General features: G+C 27.5%; 1 protein-coding gene across 5 annotated transcripts in view; it reads left to right on the top strand.

Moving 5' to 3' along the window:
• LOC111680074 (sestrin homolog) overlaps window positions 1–27,625 on the top strand; it is an 89,753-nt gene that overhangs the window by 36,545 nt on the left and 25,583 nt on the right. For 4 of the 5 annotated variants that reach the window (XM_046955646.1, XM_046955648.1, XM_046955647.1 and 1 more), the window contains 2 exons: window positions 5,835–6,409; window positions 9,484–9,956. In XM_046955646.1, coding sequence (XP_046811602.1) covers window positions 9,906–9,956 — 51 coding nt within the window. In that variant the 5' untranslated portion in view covers window positions 5,835–6,409; window positions 9,484–9,905. The remainder of the gene's footprint in view (window positions 1–5,834; window positions 6,410–9,483; window positions 9,957–27,625) is intronic. The other variant, XM_046955650.1, reaches the window with a different exon arrangement.

The raw sequence follows: 27,625 nt of genomic DNA, 5'->3' as shown, positions 1-27,625 counted from the left end.
ATGAGTACAGATAATGATGGATTCGCCGCTCCATAGGAAGCAGAGGTAGACCATCAGCCGCTCAATCACTCATCTTTACATTAGTTAGCCGCTCCATCTAAGAGAAAAAGTCGCCAATTAATATATGGGACAAAGTTCTTAGTTCTTTAGGACCGGTATAGACTAGCAGAAGTCCAGCTGATTACATAAAGAGAATTATAGTTTAACTTAGACCCCACTTCGATCATATAGTTTTCTTTCATATTGCTTTGTTGGTTTTATCCTGTATGAGAGCAGTTAAAATCCCTATGCATGGCCTCTTCGTTTCGCCTACATTTGGTTTCTTGCCCCCTAGAAGTATAACAACATCGTATGCTTAGCATACTGGTCAAAATCCTTGATCGGTTAGGGCCCCCTTGATTATCCAGCAACATGGCGTTAAAAATCATACTATGTTGTGAACCGCGCAATACCCTTTTTGTAATAGATATATTGTGCACCTCGAAGATCATCTTGTTATCTCTTAGTATAACACAGATCCCCCAATCAATCTGGAAATGATCAAAGGATAGGTTAAGAGTAACTGTTTGCAAGTTTTTGAAAGTAACTTTGATAGTTGTGACATCTACAGCAAAAGATTACTCTTAAATAGAAAATTTCGATAAAACTGTGTATCTTTTAAAGGCGTCCAGTTGTCAAAAGCCTGAAGTTTGAGTTATTTCAGTCTTGTAGTAAATGAGCCTTTTGTTATTTTGTGAAATTTATTGCTGTTTATTTTGAAAATATTTAAATAGATAGACAACTAATCAACTACAGAAGTTTTCTAGACAGTAATTGTCTCCAATTACTTGGCTGATTACAATTCAGTAAAGAGTTTTCAATTGTTTACTTAACATATCACAGGTAAACTAATTAATTACCATTTTAGATCTTAAAGTTTAATGCTTAAATATATAAGAGTGTCCTGCTACCTACATGACGCTCAGCTTACCACTGGAAGTGTATTCGATCAGGTGATATCATCTTTATGTTAAACATCGTTGGACTAGGCTTCATTTCGTGTCTATGTTCCTTGTTGCTTCAATCCCCTATTGTTTCCATTAACATGGAAATTTTTGAGAATTTTATTCTGATAAAAGTATTTAAACTTAGGTACATATGCACCTATTCGCAAGCCCAGAATATTCTCTATGAACTGCAAGTTATTCTTATTTTTTGACGTTGACTGTATAAATGGTGTCGAATCAATTTTACTTTAATTTAAACAAAATGCTGTCATACGTGTTATAAGAAACTAATTTATGTTCTTTTTTTTAACTTTTAAAATTTAAATTGGATTTGAATGAAAAATACAAAATTGACAAATAAATGTTGTTTACATTTAAATGATTGACACAATCAAATAAATTTATTTATATATGTATTTTATGTTGAAGCAAACAAAACAACGAAAAAGGGCCTAAAACCTTTCAGGAAAACTTATCATCAACTAACTTTTCCAAAAAAAAAAAAAAAAAATGGTTTTTAGTCTTCTATTCACTTGATACTTTTACATAAAACCAAATTACTAATGATTTCAATATGTTTGTTTCTTGTTGAGTTCATATTTATTTTTTTTTTTCAGAAAACCATTTAAATTATTATGTTAAATGCTCGTAAAATTTTATTAAATTTTCTTTGATTTCATGGGCTTTCTTCTGTTGTTCATGAAATATTTAAATAAAACTAATAAAAAAAACTACTTTTGGATCACTTTTCTCTTACATTTGTGTATGTTTGTATGTGTTTATAGTTTTTTGTTATTGTTTCTTAATTAATATTTTTTTCAACTTTTTTTTTATACGTTGAAATGGGGCCCTACTCCAAACTATATTTTAACCTTGATTTTTATGTGTTTTTTTGTTGTTGTATTATTAAAGTGGTTTGGAATAAAAAAATATGAAATCATTTTTTATTCACAATTGAGCCCTTTAATGATAATAAATGTTGGGGTTCTGATTTATTTTAATGTTTAAGAGGGATTTGTTAACACGAGGGTGGTTAAGGTATTATATAGTCTCGTCTATTGTGTGGATACAGTGCAGTATACAGTCTATAGCATTTGTCTATAGTTATGTCTATAGTCTAGACAAAAGTCTAGTCTTTAGCCTAGTATATAGTCTAGACTTAAGCCTAAAATCTAAACTATAGTCTAGCCAATAATCTACAGTCTGTTCCAAAATTTAGTCTATAGTCTAGTCTATAGTCTAGTCTATAGTCTAGTCTATAGTCTAGTCTATAGTCTAGTCTATAGTCTAGTCTATAGTCTAGTCTATAGTCTAGTCTATAGTCTAGTCTATAGTCTAGTCTATAGTCTAGTCTATAGTCTAGTCTATAGTCTAGTCTATAGTCTAGTCTATAGTCTAGTCTATAGTCTAGTTTATAGTCTAGTCTATAGTCTAGTCTATAGTCTAGTCTGTAGTCGAGTTTATAATCTAATTTATAGTATTGTCTATATTTTATAGTCTAGTCTATAGACTGGTCTTTAGTCTAGTCTATAGTTTAGTATGTAGTCTAGTCTGTAGTTTAGTCTGTAGTTCAGTCTATAGTCTAGTCTATAGTCTGGTCTAGAGTCTAGCCTATAGTCTAGTCTGTAGTTGTTTTTCGCAGACAACTTGTCTGTAATCTAGTCTGTAGTTTAGTCTGTAGTTCAGTCTGGTCTATAATATAGCCTATAGTCTAGTCTATAGTTGTTTTCTCAAACAACTTGTTTGTTTTATGCAACAAAATGTTTATATTTTTTAGTTGTCTTAAATAAAAATATTTGAAACCTTATTGATAAACAGTTTTAATATTTTTCTTTGTTCTAAATATTAAAATTTATTTCAATTCCTCTTTTTTTTAAACAAACACTATCATTGTTTAAACATTTGTTTAAATGGCATATTTTCAGTTTTATTTGCTATTGTTTTCAATAATAATTGACACATTTTTATTTTGTATTCAAAATAAAAAACCCAGAAAATAAGTGAAATTTATAATGTTTTGGGTCAATTGTTGACTAAAGACGAACGATTGACTGACAATTTGCAATGAAAACAGATGTTCATTATAAAAGGCGAATGAAAAAAACTAGAAAAATATTTACAAAAAATGAAACAAAAACAAGTATTGTTTATTTGAATAATTAAAATGTATTTGAACAATAGAACAGAGCAAATTACTTCTGTATTTGACGATTAAGAGTAAAGTGGAAAACTTGAAAATATATTTTGTATTTAAGGATCATGTTATGGTCAATGTTTTTTTAAAATTTTGAACAAATATTATTGCCTTTTCTTTTGAGTATTTTTATATATTAATTAATAATTTAGTAGATTTATAACAATCGACAGTAAATCACTTATTAAATCAATACCCTACATATTAACATAACGTTTGAGGGTCTGATTGTTAAACAAAAACAAATAATAATCTTAATAATTTATTAATAATAAAATACACAGCCAAAACTTACAAATACAATATAACAATGATAATCATATTATTAATTTAACTATGTATTAGTAAGTAGTTAATAGTTGCTAAGTGTGGAATAAATTAGCGGCTGACTAAATGGCTGGCTGGCTGTTTGATAGACTTCAAGGGGCTGTTAGAATAGGTTTATATGTGTGTTGTGTATTTATGTCATCTGTAATCATTATATAGCAACAATAACAACAACAACATAAACTCTATTGTTTGATTTTAAAAATGTGATAAGAATAAGAATTTTACAACAGCAAAAAATTAATAATAATTTATAACAGGGTTGGGTAGTTGAATAATATTTTGGCATTTATTTTGTAAAAATTTTACGATTGTTTTTCATTTTAACAATATTTTGTGTATAACAGTTTTGTATAACAATTATAACAGTTTTATTTAAATTGTTTTTAAATATTAAGCTAGAGAAAATCCATTGTTTAATAAATTTTTCTATAAAAAATTTCTGTATAACAGTTTTCTTTGTAGAGAAATATTGTACATAATCGCTTTTATAAAAAAAAACTTTGTATAACAGTTCTTTCTATAGAAAAGTCCTTGTATAAAAGTTTTTCAAAAATAACTCTAAAAATTACTACAAAATATTCTTGGTATAACAGTTACTTTGACAGATAAAGTTGTGTACTACAATTTTTCTATAGTTTGAGTACAAAAAATTTTCGGATTCTTTCTTCTTTCTATGGAAATTTACTTGTATAACAGACTTTCGTAAAGAAAATTCCGTGTATAACAGTTTTTCCTAAAGAAAGTTCTCTGTATAACAGTTTTTCTATAGTTTTACTACAAGTATATCCGTTTTTTATAAAAAAATTGTGTATAATAGTTTGAATGCAAAATATATTGTACATAATAGTTTTTATAAAAAAAAAACTTTGTATAACAGTTCTTTCTATTGAAAAGTCCTTGTATAAAAAATAACTCTAAAAATTACTACAAAAAATTCTTAGTAGAACAGTTACTTTGACAGAAAAAGATGTGTATTGCAATTTTTCTATAGTTTGGGTACTTGTATAACATACTTTCGTTAAGAAAATTCCGCGTATAACAGTTTTTTCTAAAGAAAGTTCTCTGTATAACAGTTTTTCTATAGTTTTACTACAAGTATATTCGTTTTTGTATAAAAAAATTGTGTATAATAGTTCTTTCATCACTTTTTTCTACAAACAATTCCATGTATAACAGCTTTTTCCTAAAGACAACTTTACGTATAAGACTTTTGATTTAGAAAATCTTTGTATAACAGTTCTTTCTATAGAAAATTCAGTGTATAACTGTCTTTCCTACAAATAAATTTTGTGTAGAAAAGTTTTCTTATAGAAAATTTAGTGCATAACAGTTTGATATGGAAACAATTTTACAGTTTTTTTTTCTGCAAACAATTCCTTGTATAACAGTTTTTGTAAATACAACTCTGCGTATAACACTTTTAATGTAGACAATTCTTTGTATAACTGATCTTTCTATAGAAAGCTTCATGTATAACAGTCGTTCTTACAGAAAATTCCATATATAACAGTTTTTCTCAAAGAAACGTTTCTGTATAACAGTTTTACTATAGAAAAATTCCCTGTATAATAGTTTTTCTAAAAAATTAATTGTTTATAACAGTTTTAATACAAAAAAGCTGTGTATAACATTTTTTTCTATAGAAAATTCGGCGCATAACAGTTTTGATATAGAAAATGTTGGATATAACAGTTTTTTACAAAAAATTGTATTTAGAACAGTTTTCCATAAAGAAAGTTCAATTACATATATAACAATTTTTCTCAAAGAAATGTCCGTGTATAACAGTTTTTCTATACTTTCAGCATAGAAAAGTACTTTGTACAACAGTTTTTCTATAAAAGCAATTGTGTATAACAGTTTTAATTAAATAAATCTGGGTATAACAGTTGTTTTCTATAGAAAATTCAGCGCATAACAGTTTTAATATAGACAATTTTGGGTATAACAGTTTTTTTTTACAAAAAATTAAGCTTAGAACAGATTTTCAGAAAGAAAATTCTATGTATAATAATTTTGATATAGAAAATTCTATGTTTAAATGTTTTTCTATAGAAAATTCAATGTATAACAATGTTTTTTCTAAAACAGGTTTTTTATTGAAAATTTGTTATATAAAAGTTTTGTTTTTAAAAACATTTTTCCATATGGAAAATACTGTGTAAGACAGTTTTCCCTATAGAAAATACTGAGTATAATAGTTTTTTTTCTATATCAAAATCTGTTTATAATAGTATTGTATGTAGAACAGTTTTCTTAAAAAACAATTTTTTATTAAGTGAAAAATATTTAATTAAGTTTTTTTCTCTCTATTTTCTTTACAGAGATCCGTTATTGAAAATTTTTTGAAAACTTATTTTCAAAACGTCCTCAACTCGGTACCCAGATCAAGAATAAAAACAGCTGTACTGGATTTAAAGGATTAAAAACAAAATCAAAACTCTTTTGTATATCTATTCTACACGCGAAAAAAAACAATTTGTTTCCCACAACCAAATAAAAGGAAAACCAAATCAAAAAATTTCATTGTAAAAAACAACCAATGATTACAAGTGAAAAACACAAAAAGTACAATTATAAGTGCAACAACAATAATAATAATAATAAAAATATAACAAACGATAAAAATAGTGCAACAAAAATACAACAAAATATTAAATATTATATTGTTAAAAATAATAAACAATTTCTATTGCAATTTTATTATTTAAATTCAAAAATCAAAGGTGAAAATTATAAATTTAAACGTTTAAATCACGAACCAACATTGTTGAGATTGACAACACTGAAAATAGAAGATAAAAAACCATTATAACAGCAGCAGCAGAAACAGCGGTAATAAAAAGCAACAACAACAACAATTATCACACTAATTGAAGAGAGTGTGATTAAAAAAAAGGTAGGCAGGCATCCACTACAAAAAGAGGTGAAAAAGGGGGGCAAAATAATATTTGTAATAAAAAAACACAACAACAACAAACGTTTGTTGTCATTTTTATTCCCCCAGGCATAAATAAACGCTATATTTTAGTTTTTTTGTTTTTGCTGTTTGTTGTATTTTTCATTTAATCTAAATTTGTTGTTGTCGTTTGTGGTGTGCACACGGGACTCATGGTCGACAAGGTTGTATAAGTAAGTGTGTGTTCGTTTGTTTAAGTTTCGTATTTAACGAAGAGTGACGTTGACAGCTAACAAGCAACAACTACAATAATAACAACAACAAAACAAAAAAATGCTTAAGCCTCCAAACACTTACTCCAACACACAAAATAGTAAAAAAGAAACAAGCAAAAGTCAGTCAAAACAAAAACAAAACAAAACAAAAACAAACTGGTTGAATAGATCCCCAAAACAAAACCGGTTCAAAGTGTTTTATACCAAAACAAAACTAAAAACAAAATAAACCAAAACAAACCGAAACGAACACAGCTTTGTTTATTTGGCATCATTTCGAAAAGTAGAAGAAAAAAATAGTAAATTTTGACTTAAAGTGAAATTTGTTAAACGAAAAGTAAATAAACAAACACCACCCCCACCAAAATGCATCTTAAATAAATGCAAAATTTGTGTATAACAGATTTTCTAATGGAAATTTCTGCATATAAAAGGTTTTTTTTAATAAACATTTTTGTGTTTAACAGTTCATTCTATAGAACATTTTCTTTTTAATAGTTGTTTCTATGGTATATTCTGTAATAAAAGTTTTTCTATAGAGCAAAACAGTTATTTCCGTAAAAAAATTGTGTATAAAAGTTCTTTATTAAAAAATTTCTGTGTACAACAGTTATTACAAGTTTTCTTTAAAAAAAAGTTATGTATAACAGTTTTTTATATAGAAAATTTTGTTTATAATAGATTTTCCAATAAAAGATTCAGTGTTTAAAAGTTTTTTCTGTAAATTTTCAATATGATAGTTTTTTCTATAGAATATTCTGTAACAAAAGTTTTTCTATAGATCAAAACAGTTCTTTTTATAAAAAATGTTGTGTATAATAGTTTTTTTTATTAAAAAATATCTGTGTATATCAGTTATTAAAAGTATTTTTCTTGATATATAACAGTTTATTCACTGTATAAAAGTTTTTTTCCGTAAATTTTTTTTTTAATTTTTTCTATGGAATATTCTGTAATAAAAGTTTTTCTATAGAGCAAAACAATTCTTTCTATTAAACATATTTTGTATAACAGTTTTTTTGGCTTAAAAATTTCTTTGTATAATAGTTATTATATGTTTTTCCTTAAAAAAGTTTTAATATAGAAAATTTTGTTATAAAAGATTTTCCATAGAAAATTCAGAAAATAAAAGTTTTTTGCTGTAAATTTTATCTATAACAGTCTTTTGTAGACAAATGTATGCGTATAACAGTTATATAAAAGTTGTTTCTTTAAAAATTGTTTGTATAGCAAGTTTTTCTATAGAAAATTTCTTATATAAAAAGTTTTTCAATAGAAAATTCTGTGTATAACAGATTTTTTTAAACAAATGTATGTGTATATCATTTTGTAGAGAAATTTCTATGAATAATAGTTATACAAATGTTATGTATAACAGTTTTTTATAAAAATGTCTGTGTATAACATTTTTATATAGAAACTTCTGTGTATAACTGTTATGTAAAAGTAGTTTTTTATATTTTTGTATAACAGTTTTTAATAGGAATTTTTGTATATAACAGATACAACAATAGAAAATTCTGTGTATAACAGTTTTAAAAATTTATGTATAACAGTTTTATCAGTAGAAATGTCTTTGTTAAACTGTTTTTTTCTATAAAATGTACTGTGTTTCTATGTACAGGTTTTCTATGTATAACTGTTAAATAAAAGTTTCTTTAAAAAAATTACACGTATGAGAGTTGTTCTATAGGAAATTTTATGTATAACAGTTTTTCATAGAAGATTTTGTGTATAATAGTTTTTTATAGAGAAATTTCTGTGTACAACAGTTATGTACATGAATGTTGTTTCTCTGACAATTTTTGCATAACATTTTTTTCTTTAGAAAATGTTGCATATGATAGATTTTGTGTTTACCAGTCTTTTATAGAGAAATTTCTGTGTATAACAGTTATGTATATAAAAGTTGTTTCTTCAACATTTTTTGTATAACAGTTTTTTCTATAAAAACATATTTTCTAAAAGAAAATTCTGTGTATAACATTTTTATTTATAAAAGTTTGTGTATAGAAAATTTTTTGTTTAATAGTTTGGTCTATGGTGTATTCTCTGTATAACAGTTTTTCTATATAAAATTTTGAGCTAAACTTTCTATGAAAAATTTTCTGTATAACGGTTCTTTAAACAATTTTTTGCTATAGAAAATTTTGTTTATAAACGTTTTTTCTGTAGAAATTTCTGTGTATAACAGTTTTCTTTTTTTTCGTAGAAAAATTTGTGTATAACATTTTTTTCTGTAGAAAATTTTTGTATAACTGTTTTTCTGTATTACAGTTTTTTCTATAGAAATTTCTGTGTATAACAGTTATCAACTATTGCAAATTTTGAGTATAAATACTTTTTAACGAAAATTGTGTGTGGAACACTTTTGAGTAACAGTTTCTTAATAGAAAATGTTGAGTATAACAGTTATCCTATATAGACAATTTTGGGTATAACAGTTTTTTCTTTAAAAAATTCTACTTTTTAAAAGAAAATTCTGTGTATAACAGTTTCTTTCAATTGTTGATTTTGGGTATCACTGTTTTTTGTATAGTAGTTTTTTTGATAAAAATTATATCTACAAAAGCAATAAAAATAGGCAACAACAAACCTTTACACAAAAATAGAAAAACTTTAAATAAAACTAACAAATAAAAAAAGAGAAAATTTCCATATTTGTCCCAGTTTTATTTTTAGTTGCAGTTTAAACACAACAAAACTAGCAACAACAACAACAACAACTAAATGTACAACAAACAAAGTAAAACAACCTTTTTTAATGCTCTTTTCTTTATTCTTTTTTTTTCTTAATAGCAACAAACAAAACACAGCAACCAGTGATATAAATTACAACAACAAGAATTACTGCTACAACAAAAAAAGAAACAAAACAAAATTGCACTTTTTTACTACTGTTTTTTTGTTGTAGTTTTATTTACAACAAAATACTACAAACGATTTTAAGTTAAACGTGTTTTTCTTTAAACTTTGTTGCAGACAACTACCAACAAGCAACATAAGACATTTTATTGTCATTAACAGCCTTAACTGCAACAACTACAAAAACAACAACAAACATCATTTGTATATTATTTTGCTGCTTGACGTTTCTGTTTTTTTTCGCTCTTCGTTGATCGCATTTTATTTTTGTCTGGTGTGATTTCGTCGTTTGGTGTTTAAGAAATCGTGTTTTTATATATAAATTTAAGTATTTTGGAAACTGGATTTTTTATTCAATGTACTCAATGGTTGATTGTTACGCAGATATGGGACAAATCGGTCAAGAAGTAAGTACATTTTATTTTTGTATTACTTTAGTTTTTTAATCTTTATGCATAAAATAAAGGGTGTTGCAAAATTAAGGCAAGATTCATATAATGCTTATGAATTAGTTAGTAGACTAGTCCATGGATTAGTCAATAGATTAGTTCATAGAATTGTAAATAGACTAGGCCATAAATAAATCAATAATATAGTTAATAAACTAAATAATAGACTAATTTAATGACAAATAAATTATTGACTAACCTATGGACTATATAGTCTATATAGGTTAGTCAATATACTAGAACGTAGAATAACTAATATAATTATTCATAGAATAGTAAATAAATTAGTTCATAGACTAGTCAATATATTAGTCTAAAGACTATTCCAGACAGTAGTTCGTAAACTAATCCATTGCCTAGTCTATATGTTAGACTATAGACTAGTCGGTAGACTGGTCAATATACTAGTCCATAAATTAGTCTATATATAATTCATTGTTAAGTATATAGATAAGTCCCCAGAATATTCAGTAGACTAGTCCATAAGCTAGTCCATACTGTAGGCCGTACACTGAACCATTGACTACTCCATAGCTGAACGATACTTTAGTCAGTAAACTGGCCAATAAACTAGTGAACGGTGCATAAATATGTCTAGTATATGAATCATTTAATAGACTAGTCCACACCGTATTCAACAGATTGGTCCATAGACTACATAAGCTATTAGGTAGGTTAGTGGTTATTGTTCTAGTCTGGTAGGCCGAAGGTGGTGGGTTCGATTCGATTGGTTAAGGAGCGCACAACAGGCCCGATAGAGGCCTAGGTGTATTACTTCGGATTTGATGTGTATACATCCTCCTTTCAAACTAACTAACTAACTAACTAACTAACTAACTAACTAACTAACTACGATACAATACTCTAGTCCTATACTAGAACATAAAATAAAAAATATAATTATTCATAGAATGCTCAATAGATCAGTAAAGACGATATAAGCTAATAATCCATACAGAATTTACTGGACTGATTCGTTGACTCGTCAATATGCTAGAATATAACTAGTCAGTAGACTAGTCAATAAACTAGTGAATGGTACAAAAATTAGTCTATAGGTTTATTCATTCATTGTTAGTATATATGAATCATTTAAGAGACTAGTCCATCCTGTACTTAATTGACTTGACCATAGGCTATATAAGCTAGGCTTTATACTAGACAATGGACTAGTTGATTAACTAGTCAATGACCCATAGATTAGTTAATAGACTAGTCCATATTTCCGTCAATAGACTACAGTCTATAATCAAGTCTATAGACTAGTAAATGGATTTGTCAAGACTAGTCCACACATTTGTCATACAAATAGTCTACCATGCACTTCAAACAATACAAGAATCTAGCCGATATTTTAGTAAATACATTATACAATAGACTAGTTTATATACTAGTCCATGTACTAGTCCACCACATAATAGCTAGTCTGTGGATAAATACATTGATTAATCTACAAACTTGTCAATAAAGAAAGAATGCGACAATGTTTGCACCTTGGAAAAATACTTATTTGTTATCGTTAAGCCGACTTTACTCGATCACACAAGTAATAGGATCTGTCAAAATTTTGTGTAGAAGAGTACGGTTGGGATCGTCTAAACGCAATATGTAATGAAACCATCACACATTGAGAGAGAATACAGATGGAAAATTTGACAGTCGTATGGCTCTCTTCATTTTTTGAAATGATTCAGAAAATCAGCAGGTCGCATTAGATCAGGGATGTATTTTTATGTAAACACATATAAAAAAAGAGAAACAGCTGTTTCCATTTGACTTTTTTATTGTTTTGTACCAATCGTGTAAACACAAAAAACGACTTTTATTCTCTTTTTTGATATACGGACGGAATTTTATTATACTTTTTTATAAGACTTGTCATACGTAAAGTGTGATCGTCTGAAGGCAGTTTAACATCCATTTAATGTCTCCGTTAGGAGCTCTTTACACGATCACACTTTACGTACACAAAGTCTAATGAAAAAGTTAAATGAAATTCCCTCCGTTTAAGAAAAAAGAGAATAAAAGTCTTATGATTTCTATTTTTTTGTGTATAAAACATTAACAAAGTAAAATTAAAACAGCTGTTTCACTTTTGTGTAAGTGTTTAGATAAAAATACATCCCTGATCTAATGCGACTTGCTTGTTTTTTGAATCATTTTAAAAAATAAAGAGAAAACCAGACGACAGTCAATTTTTTCATAAGTACTTATTTCTCTCAAGGTGTAATGGTTTCTTTACATATTGCGTTGACAGATTTTTATACTTGTGTGCTCGTGTAAAGTCGGCTTTATTAAGAATGAATTTCTTTCTTATATTATTTATTATTGTTATTTATTTTATTTCTTATAAAATATTCAATTTCAATTCAAAGTTATTTATTAGAAATATAAACCAGAGACTTGTTGTCAATTTTTAAAAAAAATCCATATAAAATCAACTTATTGTGAAAAATATTGTAAATACTTTTGAAAAAATGCATTAAATTTGTTTATTACTCGATTGGTAAAAAAACAAATAATAAAGCTTAAAACTTAATTTAAAATATGTTGTCCTAGGTTTGGTTACTTTATGACCCATAAAAAATCAGTCAGTCATTAACTAGAAAAATAATTTTAAATAATTAAAAAAACGAAACCATAATAAATATGAATTTTAAATGATGGCAATAACAAAACTGTTCTGAGTTGTGCAATTTTCATATAATTATTATAAATATTTTCATTTTTTTTATGATCCGCTCAATAATAATTAAATTGTTTTTACTACTTTTTTATGCCATATGTGAATGTGTGTGAGAGTGATGTTGTTTTATTTAAATAAGTTTTATTGTTTTTTTATATTTTTGCACTTATATAAATATTATTGTTTTTGTTTTTGTCTTTTTTTTATAGTTAAAGTTGAAAATGAACTGAATTGAAAATATCTACAAATTATTGAGATTTATATGCTGCACTTAAAGAAATTCTTGGCATAGAATGTTGTAATCTTGTCACGATTGCGACAGTCATAAAAATTTTAATAATAAAATTTAATTATAGCTAGACGTCGAAGCAAGGTTTTTATTTCTGTGTTTCTGTAATTTATATTTTAAATTGTTAAAGTTAAAAACAAATTGTTTAAATGCGTCTTACAGTATGCATTTATAAGTTAGTATTAAAACTTGCACAATATTTAGTGAAAATCGTTGGAAATTTTTACCTAATCGTTCTATAAACTTCTTTCAGAATCAATGTTTAATGTTTGTCATCCAAAGTTTAATGTTTCGTTAAAGTAACAATTTGCAATATTAACCAGGAATGGGAATATGTGAACTCCATTATATTAGACAAGTCAAAAGATTAGTTAAGGAACTAGTCATATGATTATAGAATAGTTCATAGACGAGTCAATGGACTAGTGCATAGAATAGTCCAAAAACTAGTCATTGGACTTGTCATTAAAGAAGTCCTTTAAATAATCAATAGACTAGTCCATAGATAAAACTAGTTAAAAGACTAGTTTATAGGCAAAAGTTAAAGTTAATAGCTATGTTAAGACTACTCCATAGACTAACAAATGGAATAGTGAATAGTCTAGTCACTGGACATCTCATAAGAGTAGTTCATAGACTAGTCCTTTGAATAATCAATAGATAAGTCCATAGATAAAACTAGTTAAAAGACTATTCTATAGGCAATAGTTAAAGTAAATGGACTAACCAATACACTAATTCATAGACTGATCTTTAAACTAGTCAATAGATCAGTCTATAAACAAGTTCATAGACTAGTCCGTAAATTGATCAAACTACTCAAAAGACTTCTCCATAGACTAAATTATGGACAAGTCCATAATTTAGTCAAGATACTTGTTCATAGAAGAGTCAATAGATAAATCAATAGATTAGTTCACGGACTAGTCAATATACTACTTAAGAGAGAGACAGGCTATTCTACAGATTAGTCAATAGTCTTGTTCATAGATTATTATATAGACTTGCGAAAAAACTAGACGATAGTCAATCAACTAAACCACAGACTAATCTATAAGCAAGTCAATATTCTAGCCAATAGACTAGTCAATAGAATAGTCTACAGAATGGACTTGTTTATAGTCAATGAACTAGCTTATAGCATAGTCTTTGCTAGTCTGTAGTATAGCCAATGAAATAATACATAGATAAGTCAATAGACTAGTCAGTCCATAGATCTGTCAATAAACTAAACCACAAACCTTATCATAGATTTATGGTCAATATCCTAATCTGTTAACTATCCCACTTTAAAGTCTAAAGATTAGACAACAGACGAGTTCATAGACTTAACATTGCACTGGACGAAGAACTTGTTTATAGACTAATCAATAGACTAATAATAGGCTAATATATAGACTAGAGAATAAGCCAGATTAGTCCATTAGTGTCCATAGTTTTAAATTCATAAGTACTTAGCTCTCATCATTCACTACAGACGTATGTGTAACATTTAATTTTAACAAACCAACAAATATTCCACATACGCTACAGAGAGCAACCTTAATTAATATTTTAGCTTAATTTTAGCTAAACTAAATAAAATGAAATAATTTAATGGTTTCTTCTAATAATTAATATAAAAAACAAATTAAATCATTGCTTTATTTTTGCAATAACTTACTGCTCTATAAATAAAAAAATTCCTCTTGAAAATTTAAAGTATTTATACAAAATTATAAATAATCAGTATTATTATTTTGTTTTTTTTTTTGCTTGTTTGTTTTATAACGAGTTCAATAAACGTAAATTGAAAAAACGCAGAAGAAAAAATAAAATAAATAATATAAAAATATTCGAAATCAAAACTTTAGCAATATGGCAAACAAAAGCTAAAGCTATTTATAAAAATTGCATACAATATAAAATATGGAAAACATTTACTACGTCAAAATAAATTTGTAAAATGCTTTAAACAATTTTTAAATTTTCCTTTCAAAACAGCATATAAATTGGCAAAAAGCCGAAATTTTTGTAAAATTATGTTCATAATTCCAAAAAAAGAAATAGAAAAATTAAAAGTATAATGAGCAAAAAACAACAATTATTTTCCTAAATAGTTAAAAGAAAATACAATGCAATGTGAAGAAAAAAACACACACCAACTAAACATAAACAAATGCTATTAAAAAAAACAAATAAAACAAAAAACACTAAAAAATACATAACCTCCGACAACATTAAACATATTGAAGCCATATTCTTAGAACATGTTCTAAAATGAAAACAAATAAAGTAAAAAAATAAAACAAAATTAAATGTAAGAATTTGTAACATACTTTTCTTTACCTCCCTGGTTAAAAAAACAAATAAACATACATACATTAATATGTGAAAATTACGTACGTATGTAAATACTTGTCTTAACCTTTTTCCCTACGTTGTAAGTTAATTTACTCTTTATTTTTCTTCCTAAAACAACAATAACTTGTTTACTTTAATTTGTTGTTGTTTTTATTTGTATGCTGCATAAAATCTTTAAAAATTACAATTAAAAGAAAATTATTGTTGTTTTTATTAAAAAAAACAACAATAACATTATAAAATGTTTTATGTTAATTGAGAATAACTTTGAAAGTATGACCTTCAAGTTTACAAAATACTAGACTAGTTTATTTATTAAGAAGTCAATAGATTAGGAGTCAATAGACTAGTCAGTAGACTAGTCCATATATTAGTCAATAAACTAGCCGATAGACTAGTACAGAGGCTAATCAATAGACTAAAACAATAGATTAGTCTATAGACTAGACAATAGACTAGTCTATAGACTAGACAACGGGCTAGTCTATAGACTAGACAACAGACTATTCTATAGACTAGACAACAGACTATTCTATAGACTAGACAACAGACTAGTCTATAGACTAGACAACAGACTAGTCTATAGACTAGACAACAGACCAGTCTATAGACTAGACAATAGACCAGTCTATAGACTAGACAATAGTCTAGTTTATAGACTAAACAATAGTCTAGTTTATAGACTAGACAACAGACTAGTCTATAGACTAGACAACAGACTAGTCTATAGACTAGACAACAGACTAGTCTATAGACTAGACAACAGACTAGTCTATATAGACTAGACAACAGACTAGTCTATATAGACTAGACAACAGACTAGTCTATATAGACTAGACAACAGACTAGTCTATATAGACTAGACAACAGACTAGTCTATATAGACTAGACAACAGACTAGTCTATATAGACTAGACAACAGACTAGTCTATATAGACTAGACAACAGACTAGTCTATATAGACTAGACAACAGACTAGTCTATATAGACTAGACAACAGACTAGTCTATATAGACTAGACAACAGACTAGTCTATATAGACTAGACAATAGACTAGTCTATAGACTAGACAACAGACTAGTCTATAGACTAGACAATAGACTAGTCTATGGACTAGACAATAGACTAGTCTATGGACTAGACAATAGACTAGTCTATGGACTAGACAATAGACTAGTCTATAGAATAGACAATAGACTAGTCTATAAACTAGACAACAGACTAGTCTGTAGACTAGACAACAGACTAGTCTGTAGACTAGACAACAGACTAGTCAACAGACTAATCTATAGACTAGATAACAGACTAGTCTATAGACTAGACAACGGAATAGTCTATAGACTAGACAACAGACTAGTCTATAGACTAGACAACAGACTAGACAACAGACTAGTCTATAGACTAGACAACAGACTAGTCTATAGACTAGACAACAGACTAGTCTATAGTCTATAGACTAGACAACAGACAAGTCTATAGTCTATAGACTAGACAATGTACTAGTCTATAGTCTATAGACTAGACAATGTACTAGTCTATAGACTAGACAAAATACTAGTCTATAGACTACACAACATACTAGTCTATAGACTAGACAACAGACTAGTCTATAGACTAGACCATAAACTAGTCTATAGACTAGACCATAAACTAGTCTAGTCTGTAGACTGATACATAGTATAATCAATAAACTAGTCAATATAGTTGCATTAGACTAGTCAAAAAAGTACAAAGAATAGTAAAAAAAACCATAGTCAATAGACAGTTCTATAAATAGATAGGCTTGTCAATAAAGTAGTCATTAGACAAGTCCGTAGACTAATCAACAGGTTAATCAGTAAACTGGGATAGTCATTGAATAGTCAATAGACTAGTCCATAGCCTAGTCAATATAATAGTGCATGGTCTCGTCAATAGTTTAGTAAATAAACTTGTCCATTCAACAGATTAGTTCGTAGAGTAGACAATTGACTAGTCCGTAGACTGATCCATAGACTAATCAATCATGCGGCTAGTAAGTTGCCTAGTTCACAGAACAGTCAAAAGACTAGTCAATAGAATAGTAAAAGGTATAATTAAATGACTTATCAATGGACCATAGACCAGGCAATACATAGTTTGTAGGCTTGTCAAGGGACTAGTCCCAACAACACATTCTGCAACAACAAATTAACAAATTTATTTAAATAATATTATAATAAAATGTATTACAACAATTGTAAAACCCAACAAATGCTATAAAATTTTCTATTTGTTTTTATAGCATTAGCAACAAATTGACAAAACAAATGTATAAAATGAAAATACACACACACACAATTTGCAAAACACAACAATGCGGAAATGTATTTTGCACTATTTAAATTAAAAGCAATTTTAATATAAAATGCAAAACTAAATAAACCGCCAGTTAAAAAAAAAAAACTAAAACTAAAAATAGCAACAAATAGAAATAGTAAAAAATTAACAAAAAAAAAAATAGAAAAACAAATAAATAAATCAAAATATGTAAATCTTAATTGCATTTGTATATAAAAATTATTAGAATTTTTCTTTTTGATTCATTAATTTGCCTTAAAATTATTAAAGAAATTTTGCACGGTTAGTGAGAAATATAGAATATTTTAATTAAAAAAATATTTTTATTGACAGAGAAAAAAACCATAAAAATACCAATTAAGTTGTTTACTTTTTCGAAACTTTATAGTTACTAAACAAATTCATTTAAAATTCTTTAAATATTTTAAATTGCTTTTTTTAAAATAATAGAACTGACATAAATATTTTCATTCCCGAATTGATTTTAACGTTTTGAACAGTTTTCTTCTATATATAGACATTAAATTTGGCTTCAATAGGATGCTGGAAACCTTGATTTCTATCAACTTTTGGCAACAGCTTAACACATTGACAACAAATTTTACTCAAGCTTCAATTGACTTTATCATTTAGTCGACGCCGTCTTCTAATTTCATTTAAGAATCTCTGATGTTATAAATTTAGAAAGTTCAGTGTCCTTATCTGCTTTTAATTCTTATTAGTTAAAGAAATAATTAATTTTATTTATTTATAAAAATTGTATTGTTGTATTCTTTAAATCTATAATAATATGACGCATTTAATTGCAATATTTCATAAGACAACGATAAAGAGGTCACTATATTTTTCATCTTAGAGTGTACATGATTTAAAGCAAAATCTTATCGGCGCCCTCTTTAAAATGTACATATTTTAACATTTTATTTTCTCTTAAACAAATACTATATTTAAACAAAAATTTGTTGTCAAATATTTGTCATATTTAAAAGCTGACTATAGTCTAGATTATAGTTCAGACTATTGACTAGTAGACAAGTCTATAGTCCAGTCTGTTGTTTAGACTATAGTCCAGACTATGCACAAGACTATAGTTCAGGTTATGTACTATGCTATAGTCCAGATTATGTAATATACTATAGTCCAGGCCGAAGACTAGACTATAGTCCAGACTATAGATTGGACCATCAATTATATACTATACCAACGACTAGACAATAGACTGGACTATACTCCAGACTATAGACTATAGTCCAGACTATACACTAGACTATAGTGTAGACCATAGGCTAGACTATAGTGCAGACTACAAGCTGGAATATAGTCTGACTATAGACTATAGTCTGACTATAGACTATAGTCCAGACTATAGACTAGACAATAGTCCAAACTGTAGACTATAGTCCAGACTATAGACTATAGTCCAGACTATAGACTATAGTCCAGACTATAGACTATATTCCAGACTATAGACTATAGTCCAGACTGTAGAATATGTACTAGACTATAGACCAGACTATAGACTATTTACTAGTTTCTCGTCCAGACTTTAGACAATACTATTGTTCATACTATAGACTAGACTATACTCCAGACTATAGACAAGAATATATATATAGAATGCTATGACTAGACTATAGTCCAGACTATAGACTAAACCAAAGTCCAGACTATAGACTAGACTATAGCCCAAACTATAGACTTGACTTTAGTCCAGACTATAGACTTGACTATAGTCCAGACTATAGACTTGACTATAGTCCAGACTATAGACTTGACTATAGTCCAGACTATAGACTTGACTATAGTCCAGATTTTAGACTAGACTATAGTCCAGACTTTAGACTAGTCCAGACTATAGACTAGACTATAGTCCAGACTATAGTTCAGACTATAGACTAGATTATAGTCCAGACTAAAGACTAGACTATAGTCCAGACTATAGACTAGACTTTAGTCCAGACTATAGACTAGACTTTAATCCAGACTATAGACTAGACTATAATGTAGACTATAGTGTATATTATAGACTAGACTATAGTCCAGACTATAGACTAGACTATAATCCAGACTGTAGACTAGACTATAGTCCAGACTATAGATAAGTCTATATTTCGAACTATAGACAAAACTGTAGTCCAGACTATAGACTAGACTATAGTCCAGACCGTAAACTAAAGTAGACTAGACTATATTCCACACTATAGACAATGGTATAGTCTATAGACTATAGTACAGACTAAAGACTAGACTACCATAGTCTAGAGTCTAGAACATACCATAGTCTAGAGTCTAGAATATAGTTCAAACTATAGACTAGACGATATTTCAGAGTTAAGATTACACTTTAATCCCTATTTTCGACAACATACTAGACAGAGATGACCGTAGTACAGACTATACTGTAGACTAGACTATACAGAAGACTGGACTATAATCCAGACTATAGACTAGACTATAGTCCAGAATGTAGACGGGACTAGACTAGATAGTTTATATAGTCCAGATTATACTATTACGCTAAAACGAGCAGATCTTCATAATTAAGGAATTAATGAGTAACTTTTAAGATACCAGCTGCCTGCTATAAGTATAATAATCAGAGCAACAACAGTATATTTCTGCAAACATATCGTTTATACAGCAATAATCTTAACAAGCTCACACAGTTGAGTTCTATTCAAATCGGAAAGTTCAAAGATTATGAGGACTAAAAAAATATATATAAATTAGTATTGTGGTCGCTGTTTTTGTTTTCTTATCAATACAATGTAGGAAAAAAAATTAGCAAATAATGTTGCAATAACACCAACTAAGTTAAATGGGTGTAGTCATTTTAATAATGTTTATTGTTTTTTTTAATGTTTTTATTGTTAATATAATAATGTATAAAAATAAATACAAAACAAATAGCAAAATAAGCAATTTTAATTGTAGAATTTTTCATTTGTTTTTGTATTTTTTGCTTATTATCGTTTGAGACATAAAGACGCATAAAGGCTTTGAGACCTACTGCTACCGCAAAATATCAACTGCTACAGTGCAATATTGTAGACTTAAAGTCATGCCATAATACTCGTAAATTAATTTAATTTTTTTATTTTTTTATTTGTTTTTAATATTTTTATTTATTAGCAACATTGAGGTTGGTCAATTAATTTTATTTAAATGCTCGTTTTATAAAATAGTATTTATTAAGTTCTTTATTTATTTATACTTTAATGTGCAGTAGTTGTAGTAGTGTTGGTTTTGTGATTTATATAAATATATTTTAAGCAATGGCACAACAAAGATTCCTGTCTATAAAAATTTAAATAGAAAAAAATGTATATTAAATTAACTACTTTAAACTAAAAATAAAAACTTAGATAATGAAATGCTAATAAACTTAACAATAACAAGTACATAACTAAGTATTATACAAAAAAATGTAAACAATATCATGTTTTTTTTTATTGCTTATTATTTGTTTTATATTTTTATACTCATTTGCCGCCCCCTGATCTACTCCTATGAAATTCTACGACTCGTGTTTTGATAAAAACAAAATATTCAAAATTAGGTTAGAAAAACAATAATGGGCAATAGGTTCTTTTCTTTTTATAGGATTTCATTTTGCGATAATGGATTTTTGATAAATACTGGCTAAATTGTTCATTAGGTTACATATGACTAATGTGTATAAATTTTGAAATACTCCTCTAGTCTGGAATACAGATGAAAGTATAGTCTATATTGTAGACTGATGAAAGTATAATCAAAGATATAATCTAGTTTAATGTACAGTCCAGATTATAGTTAAATCTCTAATCACAACTATAGTTTTATCTTTAGTATGGGCCACACTCTAGTCCATAATATGGACTGCAGTCGGGACTATAGTTTAGTCTATAGTCTATACTATAGTCTATACTATGGTCATGACTTTAGTCTATACTATAGTCATGACTATAGTTTATACTATAGTCAAGACTATGGTTTATTCTATAGTCAAGACTATGGTTTATTCTATAGTCAAGACTATAGTTTATACTATAGTCAAGACTATAGTTTATACTATAGTCAAGACTATAGTTTATACTATAGTCAAGACTATAGTTTATACTATAGTAAAGACTATAGTTTATACTATAGTCAAGACTATAGCTGATACTATAGTCAAGACTATAGTTTATACTATAGTCAAGACTATATTTTATACTATAGTCAAGACTATATTTTATACTACAGTCAAGACTATATTTTATACTTTAGTCAAGACTATAGTTTATACTATAGTCAAGACTATAGTTTATATTATAGTCAAGACTATAGTTTATACTATAGTCAAGACTATAGTTTATACTATAGTCAAGACTATAGTTTATACTATAGTCAAGACTATACTTTATAGAATTTAGTTTGGTCTACAGTCGGGGCTATAGTCTATACTATAGTCGGTACTATAGTCAATAGTTTAATCTGAAGAAGTCTGATCAAGTCTATTCTAGTCTATTCGTGACGATAGTGTAGTCTATACTCAGAGAAATGGACGATTCTATTATATACACTATGGTCTAGTCTATAATCAGGACATTAGTTAAGCCTATACTAAGTCTGAAATAAGGTATATTCTACAGCGCGGCATATAGTTTAATCTATAGTCTAAATTATACATTAGTCTATAGTCTGGCCGAACTACAATCGAGGCTATAGTGCAGCATGAATGAAATATAGGGTGATGTAGACTACAATATCTATAGTCTAATCTGTAGTCTGAACTATAGTCTAGAGTTTAGTCTGGACTACATTTGGGGCTATAATCAATAGTCAAGACTTAATCTGGACTAAGTCTGAACTAAAGTCCATTCTATAGTCTGGCATATATCTATAGTCTGCATTATACACTAGACTATAGTCTGGATTACACTCTACTCTATTCTTTAATCTGGGCTATAATCCGGACTACAGTCTATGCTATAGCACAGCCTATGATCTGTACGCCAGTTTAGTAATTGGACTGGAAAACTGTCTGGTTTAATTTTATGTTCTGTACCATCAAGAATATAGGCTGATTTGAACAATAGTATCTATTATCTAATATGTAATCTGAAGTATAGTTTGGCCTACATTTGGGATTATAAACAATAGACAGAACTCTATAGTCTGGACAGCAGTCTACTCTATAGTTTAAACGAAAGTCTATTCTATAATCTAGACTATAGTCTAATCTTTAGACTAGATTTTTTCGGGACCATAATCTTTGCAATAGTATGGACTCTATAATCGGGACTATGGTCGAGTACAAAGTCGGGAATACGGTCTATTCTATAGTTTAAACTAAGTTCTATTTTATAATCAGGACAATAGTCTGAACTAGAGTCTAGTTTATAGTCTGGTCGAGTCCATAATCGGAACTACTAGTTTGAATAAAAATACTATTCTATAATCTGGACAATAGTCTGGATTAGAATCTAGTTAATAGTCTCGTTAATTCTAAAATTTAGACTAAAGTCTGGACTAGAATCTAGTCTATAGTCTAGACTAGCGTCTATAGTCTAATCTGTATTCTGAACTATAGTCTAGTCTATAGTGTAAACTACATATGGGATTAAAAACTGTGCAATAGACAAGACTCTTTAGTAGGGACTATGATTGACTATAGATTAGTGTCTGTCGTCTAGACAATAGTGTGAATTATTGCCTGATCTCTGCTCGTCTATAACTTGGTTCATAGTCTGGGCTATAGTCTAGTCTAAAGTCTGGCGTGTAGTTTAATCTCTAGTCTAGATTATTGCTTTACCTATGATTCTGTCTAATTTTCTGAAATACCACTTAATATTTCAAAAACATTCTTCATATTACAAGAAAAATTAAAGAATTAAGATAATTATTAAAACATTTATATGCAAATAATTGTAATACTTAAAATTACTCATTTTGATATTACTTATAGGTAAACAATTAAAATTACTTTATTATTGTTTATATTGTTGTTTTTTTATTTTTAATAATTTTACATTTTACTTGTTGTAAAGGCTTTGTGTTAAAACAAGAAAAAAAAACACCCGACAGTCTAGTCTAGACATGATAAACTTAAATTAAATGAAACAAAGGTATTGAATCTGATTAGAATTTTTTATATTTACATATGACGAATAAAATAACGAAAACAATAAACAAAGCAATAAACAAATTAAGAAAAGTAATAAATGCATTTTATTTATAGATTTTCAAACATAAATTGGTAAACAAATCAATAAATACATTTTGTAAAATAAAAAAAAATATATAAACAAATAAATGTTTGAAGACAAAAAAATGCTTAAAGTAGTGTTCAAAATAATTATGACAATTAGCAATTTAAGAATTTAGCAACAACTACAACTAGTAAGACAGTTCCATAAATTTACATTCGAAACATGTTTGTAAGTAACTGGTAAAATGCAATGAAAAACATTATATTGAGACAAACATACAAACAAGTTATATAAAATGACACTTTGACAGATGTCCAATAAACCTAGACGTAAACAATTAATCTCATTTATCATGTAGTGTTTAAAAACAACATATGTTTTTATTTTATTTTGAACAGTACTGTTTCTGATTCAACGACTATCAGTGATATAGTCTGTCTACACTTGTAATATTCCCATCGCTAAATAAACAATGAATAGAAAAATTTTTATAAGACCCTAGAATATATGTAGACCCTAATATAGATTTTTCCATTGTTGCTATCTCTATAGTTATTTGCACTAGTTTTTTTCTAATTTATAGTTTATTTGCAATGTCCTCCCCCCGCCAGACAGCTATAACTTCTAAATTGTTAAATAAATAACTAATTTATTTAACAACAGTAATAACTCGTAACATTTATTTTTCGAACCTATTTACTCAGTACAATTGACACTTAAATAACAACTTGGAAAGTGTTGTCCCCTGAAACGTGTTTAATAATTTTTAATTATCACTTCTAATATAACGCGCCATCACCACAAAACACCTCCCACTCTATTAACACGGAGGTAGATGCTAGGTGTTTTTAATAATTTCCATTTTAGCCACTGAGAATTTATGAATAACAACAGACTGTTTTCATAATTAAAAAATTGTTCAAATATTAAACTTGTAAATTATAAAAAAACTAATAAACACACCTATAAACTATCATTTATTTGATGTACTTAAGTATATGTATTTTTAATAAAGTTCAACGCATCTGCTTAGAATAGTAGTATAGACTTAACTATTTACTAGACTAAATATCATACTATAGGCCAGGCAATCCAGACAATAAAAAATACTACATATAGCAGAGGCTATAGAGCAGTCATATATTAGACTTGAACTAGAAATACAGCTCAAACTATAAAATAAACCTGAAAATACTGTAGACTATAGCCCAGACTATGGACCCGAATAAAGACAAGCCTAAGACTATGACTAGTCAATAGTTTAGCCAACAGCCTGACTATAAGCTATTTTTAAATAGACTATAATCTAGACTATATTTATGAATACAGTATAATAATAGTCTAGTTTATAGTCTAGATTATAGTCTAGATTATAGTCTAGTCAATAGTCTAGTATATAGTCTAGTCTACAGTCTAGTTTATAATCCAGTCTATAATCTAGTCTATAGTCAAGACTATAAACTAGACTATAATATATAGTCTAGTCTATAATCTAGTCTATAGTCTAGTCTATAATCCAGTCTATAATCTATAGTCTATAATCCAGTCTATAATCTATAGTCTAGTCTATAGTCTAGTCTATAGTCTAGTCTATAGTCTAGTCTATAGTCTAGTCTATAGTCTAGTCTATAGTCTAGTCTATAGTCTAGTCTATAGTCTAGTCTATAGTCTAGTCTAGTCTATAGTCTTGTCTATAGTCTAGTCTATAGTCTAGTCTATAGTCTAGTCTATAGTCTATAGTCTAGTCTATAGTCTATAGTCTAGTCTATAGTCTATAGTCTAGTTTATAGTTTAGGCTATTTTTTGGGCTATATTCCAGTCTGTAGACTAGCATATTGTCTTATATATATTCTGGTCTATTGTCTATTCCATAGTGCCGTCTATAGTCTATTTTATAGCCTCGTCTATAGTCCAGTCTATTGTCAAGACTATAGTCAGGACTATTGTTTAGTATATAGTCAAGTTTTTAGTCAACTCTATAGCCAAGTCTTAAATCTAGGCTATTGTCTAGTCTACAGCTAAGTCTTTAGTTTAGTCTACATTCTTATCTATGGTCTAATATATAGTCTTGTTCTATAGTATAGTCTTATTACAAGTCAAGTCTATAGCATAGTCTAAAATCTATTTTATAGTCTTGTCTAAATGCTAAAGTTAAGTGTGCAGTCTTTTTCTTTAAAGATAACGAAACAGTGGACTAGTTTCTCTTTTATTGGATTATGAGGCATTTCCACAGTTGATATACTTACATATATTTGAGGTGATCGGTTCGTATGTTCGTTTGCGGCTGTATCTGAAAACCAACATATATTTTAATTTTATAAGATCGAAATGAAAAACATGACAAGGCAAAATTTTTCAACACTTTAACTCAAATATTATTATTAAAAATAACATAATTTATCTACTCGAGATTTTTTTAAATTTTCTTAAAAACATTTCAGTATAAAATGATTTCATTTTATCAAATTCCAAATTTAACTTCGAAAGGAAAATGTGTCAATTAGTGTCAACTATAATTTCACAACAAAACAATGACTAAACAAAATTTTAATAAAAACATAAAAATATTTTCATTTTCTATATATATTTCAGAATGTCATAGACCTTTAATATATTTCTATGGGTGTAAAATGTATTATTTCTTTGTTTTTTTTTTTTATAAATTTATCATAAACATTTTGAAACTGTAGCCATTTATATGTTTGTTGTTCTTTGTTTAATATAAAATTTTGTAATTTGTTTATCATTATTTTACAATAAATTAACGTATGCAATGCACATTTCAAAAATAATCATAAAATTTAATGGCAACATTTTGTTTTATATGTTTATAATAAAATAATAATAAAAATAATAAATAAAATTAAAGGTTAGGGTATCTTTCCGTTTTTAAGCCTATGTCCATACTTATAAACAAATTAAAACGTGATATGTTTTTAATGATAAATTAAATAAACAATTTGCCAAGAAAATACAAACAATTATAATTTTTTACTCTATTCTTTATTAAGCAATCAAAATTCACTAACTTAATTTTTTGAGCGTAACGGCTACATATTAAAATTGTTTTAATTATGGCGCTTAGTTTAAATTAAAAATATAAAAAAAATTAAAATCGTTATATTATGTAAATTTCATTCATAAACAATTATTCAATAAAACTTGAGAAATATGATCAACAAGCATTACGAAATTGTTGTGCAAATTTAAAAAAATATATATAATTCTGGATACATCTCTAAATCAAATGTATAAAATCTCGCTTGTCTGATATGATTTTAACATTAAACTCGATATTGTTAGAATCCTAGTATATCTTATCTGTAGTCTGATCTATAGCCTACCCCATAGTTTGCACTGCAATCTAGGCCATTGCCTAGTCAATAGACATTACCATAGTTAAGTTTTTAATCTGGACTTTGATTTGGCATGTAGACTTAACTAAATATAATACAACCTTAATCTAGTCTGTATTTTAAACTTAAGTCTGATCAATAATTTGGACAAAAATTTAGTCTGTAGTTTAGTCTTTAACTTAATCCACAGTCTAGACTGTAGTGTTCATCTTAATCTAATCTTTATTCTAGACTTTAGTCTGGTCTATAATTCTGGCAAAAGAGTAGTCTATAGTATAGCCTGTAATCACGTTCAGTCTATATTTTAGTCTATAGTCTGATCTGTCTTCTAGTCTAGATTATATTCTTGTCTATAGTCTAGACTATAGACTATACTATAGTCTAGACTATAGACTATACTATAGTCTAGACTATAGACTATACTATAGTCTAGACTATAGACTATACTATAGTCTAGA

The sequence above is a fragment of the Lucilia cuprina genome, chromosome 6, assembly GCF_022045245.1.
Source record: "Lucilia cuprina isolate Lc7/37 chromosome 6, ASM2204524v1, whole genome shotgun sequence".
Taxonomy (NCBI): Eukaryota; Metazoa; Arthropoda; class Insecta; order Diptera; family Calliphoridae; genus Lucilia; species Lucilia cuprina.
The sequence above is the reverse complement of the archived record's forward strand: the minus strand, read 5'-3'. Positions and strand labels throughout refer to the sequence as shown.